At 41.0% G+C, this 8,553-nt stretch overlaps 1 protein-coding gene across 2 annotated transcripts in view; it reads right to left on the reverse strand.

Moving 5' to 3' along the window:
- GDPD1 (glycerophosphodiester phosphodiesterase domain containing 1) overlaps nucleotides 1-8,553 on the reverse strand; it is a 67,972-nt gene that overhangs the window by 11,687 nt on the left and 47,732 nt on the right. For both annotated transcript variants that reach the window (XM_008068282.1, XM_021717694.1), the window contains exons 5-6: nucleotides 4,592-4,710; nucleotides 4,020-4,109 (exon numbers count right to left, since the gene is read on the reverse strand). In XM_008068282.1, the coding sequence (XP_008066473.1) occupies nucleotides 4,020-4,109; nucleotides 4,592-4,710 (209 nt within the window). The remainder of the gene's footprint in view (nucleotides 1-4,019; nucleotides 4,110-4,591; nucleotides 4,711-8,553) is intronic.

Raw genomic sequence — 8,553 nt, forward strand, 5'->3', positions numbered from 1 at the left:
TAATAAATCAAAAAATCAGCCAGGCATGGTAGCGCATGCCTGTAATTCCGGCTACTTGGAAGGCTGAGGCGGAAGGATCGCTGGAGCCCAGCAGGTCGAGGCTGTGGTGGCTGGGAGCGGCCACTGCACTCCAGTCTGGGCGACAGAGTGAGACTCCAACTCAAAAAAGAAAAATAGGGTTAGGGGCTGATCCTCAGACATATGCAATTTTAAAACCAGAATACTAAAAACAATAACTGGTACTTTCAGAAAGCCATGCAAGTTTGCTGGTGGACACAGAGGGAGAGTGGTGCGCTGGCAAATGTTTAACAACTGGCTGTACCCCATGTCTTTTAAATTAGAATTCTGGGATGGGACTCAGGCATTTGTATGTTTTTAAACTGTTCAGGAAATTCCAACATCCTGCCAAGTTTAAAAATTACTGCAGTAAGCGTGAATGAATAAAAAGTCATTAAGTGAGGATAAGTGCCACATGTCTTTCATCACTACTGTGTGGCTCAATTCTTTTTATTTACATATTTTGAGTTCTACCATCTGGGAATAAAAGGGCTAATGTAAATTCTTATAAATCATACTTTAGGAATTACAAAAAATGTATCACTTAATTATACAGCACTTTGGTTATATGAATGACTAATTTTACTGAGACATTTTTACTGAAATGTTTGAAAACTGCAGCTGATAGGTTTTTGGAATTTTTTTTTTTTTTTTTTTGAGTTGGAGTCTCACTCTGTCGTCCAGACTGGAGTGCAGTGGCCGCTCCTGGCCACCGCAGCCTCTACCTGCTGGGCTCCAGCGATCCTTCCGCCTCAGCCTTCCAAGTAGCTGGAACTACAGCCACGCACTACCACACCCAGCTGATTTTTTGATTTATTGTAGAGATGAGGTCTCGTCAAGTGGCCCAGGCGGGTCTCGAACCTATGGGCTCAGGCAATCCACTCACCTCAGCCTCCCAAAGGCATGGGATTACAGGAGCCTGACTGGTTTTTGGAATTTTTAAATTCTAAAATGACAGAAGGCAAGAGGCTTCTGGAAAAATATGAGACTAAGGGAAAAGATCTGTGATTGTGGGTCAAAAGTGAGCTTTTTATTTTGAAATAATTATAGACTCATAGGAAGTTGCAAAAATAGTACAGTCCCATGCACCCTTCACCCAACTTCCCCAAAAAATGACACCTGATGTATTTATGGCATAGTATCCAAATCAGGAATTGACATTAGTTAACTAGACCACAGACATTGTCCAGTTTTCATAACTTTAAACTGCATTTATTTATATGCATGTTTGTGTGTGTGTCAGTCTATGCAATTTTAACCCATGTATAGATTTTTTGTTTTGTTTTGTTTTGCTTTTTTTGAGTTGGAGTTCACTCCATCACCCAGGTAGAGTGCAGTGGCATGCTCACGGCCACCCCAGCATTGACCTGCTGGGCTCAGGCAATCCTCTCACCTCGGCCTCCGAAAGTGTTGGGATTATAGGCGTGAGCCACTGCGTCCAGCCTGCATGTATAGATTAATGTAGCTACTACCATAGGCAAGATACGTCATCACCACACAAGATCGCCTACATGCTATCTCTTTGAACTTTACCCACTCTTCACCCCACCCTCATGCCCTGTCTTCTGGCAGCCACTAATCCGCTCTCCACGTCAACAGTATTGCTGTTATATATATGGAATCATTAAGTAGTGAACTATTTGAAGTAGTTGTTTTCACTAAGCATGGTCTCTGAGGACCATCAACTTGATGCTTGCATTCATAGTTCATTCTTTTTTATTGCTGAAGCAATATACCATCATATGGCAGTACAAGAGTTTGTTCAGCCATTTACCTGTTGAAGGATAACCGAGTTGTTTCCAGGATTTTGTTTTTACAAATAAAGTTGCTATATACATTCTTGTAAAAGTTTTTGTGTACGTGTTTCCATTTTTTTCTGGGATAATTGCCCACGATGAGATTGCTGGTTCATATGGTTTAGTTTTATAAGAAACTACCTATTTAAGAGAGTAGCTGTACTATTTTATAGTGCCACCAGCAATCTTTGAGAGATCCAGTTTCTTCTTTTCTTCTTTTTTTTTTTGAGTTGGAGTCTCACTCTGTAGCCCATGCTGGAGTACAGTGACATGATCTTGGCTACTGTAGCCTCAACCTGCTGGGCTCAGGTGATTTGTCCACCTCAACCTTCCAAGTAGCTGGATCACAGGCGTGTGCCACTACACCTCGCTAATTTTTTTTTTAATTGTACGGATGAGGTCTCACTAAGCTGCCCAGGCTAGTCCCCAACCCATGGGGGCTCAGGCAATCCTCTTGCCTCCGTCTCCCAAAGGTTTGAGATTACAGGTGTAAGACAGTGCGCTCGGCCAAGAGAGCCAGGTCCTATGCTTTCTTTCCAGCATTTGATATTATCACTATTTTTCTTTTGAAAATTTTTTTGATGACATAAAAAAATCAGCAAGTCTGTAATCCCACGCCTTTGGGAGGCTGAGGTGAGTGGATTGCCTGAGCCCGTGGGTTCGAGACCTGCCTGGGCAGCGAGACCTCATCTCTACAATAAATTAATAAATCAGCCGGGCGTAGTAGCGCATGCCTGTAATTCTAGCTACTCGGAAGGCTGAGGCGGAAGGATCGCCGGAGCCCAGCAGGTCGAGGCTGCGGTGGCCGGAAGCAGCCACTGCACTCCAGTTTGGGTGACAGACAGCCTCAGCAAGTCATGAGGCTTCCAGTATATTATCTACCCTATAATAACATCTGAAAATAGCATCAGACAATGACAAGTTATGGAAAAGTCTAAGTTCCAAGTCTATAGGGATCTAAAGCCACTTAGCCCAGTGATTGCTTTGTTCTCTCCTTTTGTACCCAAGCTACCTTGAGATCCCTCAGACCCCACTGTACATAAAGTTTACTTGCCTTAATAAGGGTCTCAAGTGTACTCTGAATTATAATGATGCTGGCTGTGCATGTTTTTGCCTTCTTTGCGAGGAGGGAAGGCCTTCCCAATAAGTTCTTTGTATTTGAGAATTGCTACTTATATCACGATATTTTTTCTGCAGTATCACTTGTATTCTAAAAAGTCTTCAATGTTCAAGATTTTTTAACATCTTAAATTTCAAATTATCTTAGCTGACTATATCTAGACTTTCTTATAAAAGTTTAGCATAGCATTTTAAAATGTATTAAATTAACTTTGTAGACATATTTTCTTTAACCAGCAAATTTTCAGTGGGTAGATGGTCCTGCTTTTTTTTTTTTTTTTGAGTTGGAGTCTCACTCTGTCGCCCAGACTGGAGTGCAGTGGCCACTCCCGGCCACTGCAGCCTTGACCTGCTGGGCTCTGGTGATCCTTCCGCCTCAGCCTTCTGAGTAGCCGGAATTACAGGCGCGCGCTACCACGCCCGGCTAATTTTTTGATTGATTGTAGAGATGAGGTCTTGCCTGCCCAGGCAGGTCTCAGACCCGCGGGCTCAGGCAATCCACTCACTTCAGCCTCCCAAAGGCGCAGGATTACAGTCTGAGCCAACAAGCCCGGCTTGGTCCTGCTTTTATATACTACCTGACAATCTTGGCTTAATTTGATTAAGTCTATTGGGGGGGCAGCATAAAAAGTAGCTAAAGCTACAGAGTTTAAGGACTAAATACCTTCTTTAATTCAAAATTACACAAAAACTTTAATTATCTAACAAAAGACAGTCATTAAAAGACAGGAATAAAAAAAAGACAGGAATCATATTTTATCCTATAATGCACATAATAAAATCTTGATAAACAATTACTATTAGCATATGAAAATAACAATTCTGCAAACCAGTTCAATTACACTGAACTTAAAGTGCAAGGTACAAATTCATTATCGCCACTAAATTAGTAAATTTCTGGTTAGCTGCTTCTACTCAGTACCATCTGTCTTTGTATGAAGCTATGAAGTAAGATAATTTTTAAACATTATTGCTATAATAACTAATAATTTATGGATATCCAAGAACAATAAAGACAAATAATTCTGCATCATTTTTGAAGCTTACCTCTTTGTAGCACTTTTCTACAATTTCATAACTGGCATTGCCCCACACTGTTATGTGTTCTCGTTTATATTGCTTCACCAACTCTGAAACCTATGTGTGAAAATTCAAAATTTTATGCATGTGCCTATTTGCAAATCCACTAACAACATTTCGCTTGAAAAATGAATTACAGTTGACTAGCTGCCAATGGATAGTGTAAGATTTTAAAAGAACCAATAAATGTAAATAAAATTATTTACATTTTGCCACTGTGTAATTTATTTAAAAGAATATAACTATGTAGTAATTTGATATAAACTAACCACAAATGAAAACAGTTAAACTACAAGTTAATTATATAATGTGAGGAAGACTGGTTCACAGGATTATCTGTGACTGAGACATGCCAACTCTGAAAATAGGCTCTCTACAGTAAAGTGATCCCTTCCACCCGGGCATTATTTAAAACAATGTTGATCCCTAGAGTATCACATTTCCTTGACCACTATCAATCTACACAGTCACCTACTCTAACCTTATTTAGTTTGTGTAATCAGATGCAACACACCCAGAGGAGGCAATGCTTCCAGTACCTTCTTAATCAGCACATTGTTGTTGACTTTGATATCGATGTTAATGGGCGTGTTAGGAAAGGCCTCAAAAACTTCCTTCAGTAAAGGAATTCGGTTATCTTTTCCTTCACACTGGCATGCTGAGAAAGCAAGATTTTAAAATATATTTTTAAATGACTTGTAATTTTTTGATGACTGAAAAGTTCCAGTATTTATTCATTAAACATTTATAAGATAAGAAAAAGTATAAGGAGGAAAAAAATTATGAAAAATCCAACATCTTAGATGCAACCATTATGATCATTTGGTGTACTTTCTCTACTCATTTTTCCTATGCATAATTTAAACAGTTATAACATAGTGTGCTTACAGATTTTAACCTGATTTTTTTTTTTTTGAATTGGAGTCACTCTATCCCCCAGGCTGGAGTGCAGTGGCATGCTTACAGTCACTGCAGCCTTGACTTGCTGGGTTCAGGTGATCCTTTCACCTTAGCCTTCCAAGTAACTAGAACTACAGGCATGTGCCATCATACCCAGCTAATTTTTAAAATTTATTATAGAGATGAGGTCTCACCAAGTTGCCCAGGCTGGTCTTGAACCCCTGGGCTCAGGCAATCCTCTCACCTTAGCCTCTTAAAGTGCTGGGATTGTAGGTGTGAGGTACCGTGCCAGGCTTAACCTGATCTTTTTTTTTTTTTTGAATTGGAGTCACACTCTGTCACCCAGACTGGAGTGCAGTGGCCGCTCCCGGTCACCACAGCCTCAACCTGCTGGGCTCTGGCGATCCTTCCGCCTCAGCCTTCCAAGTAGCTGGAACAACAGGTGTGTGCTACCACGCCTGGCTAATTTTTTGATTTATTGTAGAGATGAGGTCTTGCTGCCCAGGCAGGTCTCGAACCCGTGGGCTCAGGCAATCCACTCACCTCAGACTCCCAAAGGCGCAGGATTACAGGCTGAGCCACCGAGCCTGGCTTTAACCTGATCTTTTTATATAAAAATATTTTCATAGGCTGGGCTAGGTGGCTCGAGCTCCTAGGCCCAAGTAATTGTCCCGCCTCAGCTTCCCAAGTAGCTAGGACTACAGGCATGTGCCACCATGCCTGGCTAATTTTTAAAGTTCACATTTTTTTTTTTTGAGTTGGAGTCTCACTCTGTTGCCCAGACTGGAGTGCAGTGGCCGCTCCCGGCCACCGCAGCCTTGATCTGCTGGGCTCTGGCGATCCTTCCACCTCAGCCTCGACCTCCTGGGCTGCAGTGATCCTTCCGCCTCAACCTTCCAAGTAGCCGGAATTACAGGCGCGCGCTACCACGCCCGGCTGATTTTTTGATTTATTGTAGAGATGAGGTCTCGCTGCCCAGGTGGGTCTCGAACCTGCGGGCTCAGGCAATCCACTTACCTCAGCCTCCCAAAGGCGCAGGATTACAGGCTGATCCACCGAGCCCGGCTAAAGTTCACTTTTTGCAAAGATGAGGTCTTGATATGTTGCCCGGGCTGGTCTCAAATTCCTGGCCTCAAACAATTCTTTAAGTCACCCAGAGCACTGGAATTAGCATTAGCCACCATGTCCAGCACCAAACTAACACTTTGGAACATCAAAATAACACATAAGGGTATCGTATCCAATAATAAGGGAACAAGGAAATTAGAATGTGTGCTGAGAAAAAGACATGTACTAAAGTGATATAAAGATATATATATCAGGTGCCTCTGTCAGCATAAAATGTGGAAAAACAGTTGGAAACAGAGGATAAAACCAGTTAGAAAATGGACTACAAAAAGGAAAGAGGAAAATAACAGGAAACAGGAAAGTGGGCAAGAAGTCTGCCACAGGATGTGCTGGATGATGGAATACTGGCCCATATGTCATGCTAGAACTCTAAAATCAATCATTATAGTCAATTCTAGATGATCTAGATTATGTATTTTCCATGAAAAAATGGCTACTTTAAAATAACCAGTATAGATAATAACAAACCCTTCCATTAACACTTTTTTATGTTCCTTCTTTAAGGTTCCTTTTTAACGTAGCCTGTGGCACATCAAAGAACCCTTTAAAAGAAAACAATTATTTCTCCAGTAAAGTTGTGAATCACAAAGAGAGCAAGAGGCTGAAATGTATATTCCTCTAATAGTTTCTCTCTCTCTAGTATTTAATGAAAAGTAAGCAAAAGTTCTAAGCAGGAAAATAGGATAGAAAAAACTGAACAACTTTCTGACTCATCTGTCACTATCATTTATTAGTCTATTTTAAATGCATTCAACTTTATATTTGAGAAATAGTCTGAAATCAGTTATAATACGAGTTGAATGTAATATAAAATGAAAGCTGGCTGGGTGGGTGGCTCACGCATGTAATCTCAGCACTTTGGAAGGCAGAGGTAGGAGGATCACTTGAGCACAGGAGTTTGAGGCCAGCTTGGGCAACACAGCAAGACCTCCTCTATACAAAAAATTATATGTGTATAGAGGACACATGTGGTGTGGTGGTGTGCACCTTGTAGTCCCAGCTATTTGGGATATTGAGGCAGAAGGATCGCCCAAGCCCAGGATGTCAAGGCTGTGGTGAGACGTGATTTTGCCACTACACTCCAGCCTGGGTGATAGAGTGAGACCCCAACTTAAAAAAAGAAAAAAAGAAAGTTTACTATTCTTTACCATTGTCTGAAACTTGAGAGTATACAACATTGCTATTAATATAGTATTTGAGAAGACTGTTCACTTAGAGAGGCAGTATGTTATAACAAAACACTGGTCTGGTAAGGAGACCTCATTTCAAGTTCTAAAATTGCCATTTACAGCTGGGCTCAGCCTGTAATCCACGCCTTTAGGAGGCTGAGGTGAGTGGATTGTCTGAGCCCGCAGGTTCGAGACCCACCTGGGCAGGCGAGACCTCATCTCTACAATAAATCAAAAAAATTAGCTGGGTGTGGTAACGCATGCCTGTAGTTCTAGCTACTTGGAAGGCTGAGGTGGAAGGATCACCGGAGCCCAGCAGGTTGAGGATGTGGTGGCCGGGAGCGGCCACTGCACTCCAGTCTGGGCGACAGTGAGATTCCAACTCAAAAAATAAATTAAATAAATAAAATAAAATAAAATAAAATTGCCATTTACTTGTATGAATTTGCATCTTTAGACCTCAGTGGCATTATCTACAACAGAAGACAGGATTAGACAATCTCAAAGGTCTCTTGACATTCAAAAATTTTGACTTTATGAGGGAGATATAAAACCACAAGAAAATTAGAACATTTTTTTCCTCAAAGGATCTTTTCATCCTTGTGGAGCTTGCGCTTTGCTGTACAAAGGTAAAAATAAGACAAACTTCACTTTTGAAATTTTCTTAACCTTCACAAGTCCAAACTGCTATAAATATTGCAGTAGTTTAGCATGTATAATCCTATAAATTACAAGAATGAAAAAAGTGTTTCCTCAAACCATTATAGCTTAATGATACTTACCTGGAAGGCCAAACCAAACACACATGAGATTTAAAAAGCCCTTAGAGATAGCTAATTTAATTATTTTCTGATATTTATTTGGCTTTCCAAAATTTCCCTATCAATGGGAAATTATACAGACCAATTTTAAATCTAGTACATGGAACAGCTACAGTTCTTTTTGAAAATTAGTATTAATAGCTTCTTGACATTTTAACTATATGCAAACCATACCAAGGTCCATGACCTGTAGCATCTTATAGTTGTATTGAGTTATACATTTAAATCATTCAAAATGTGAGGCTGGGCCAGGCACAGTGGCTCAAGTCTGTAATCCCAGCACTTTGGGAGGACGAGGCGAGAGAACTGACTGAGCCTGTGGTTTCAAGATCAGCCTGTGCAACATGGTGAGACCTCATCTCTACAACAAATCAAAAAATTAACTGGGCGTGGTAGTGCACACCTGTAGTTACGGCTACTTGAAAGGCTGAGGCAGAAGGATCATTGGAGCCCAGCAGGTCGATGCTGGGGTGGCCGTGAGTG

This window comes from Carlito syrichta, unplaced genomic scaffold (genome assembly GCF_000164805.1).
Source record: "Carlito syrichta isolate Samal-C Ts95f unplaced genomic scaffold, Tarsius_syrichta-2.0.1 Scaffold309926, whole genome shotgun sequence".
NCBI lineage: Eukaryota > Metazoa > Chordata > Mammalia > Primates > Tarsiidae > Carlito > Carlito syrichta.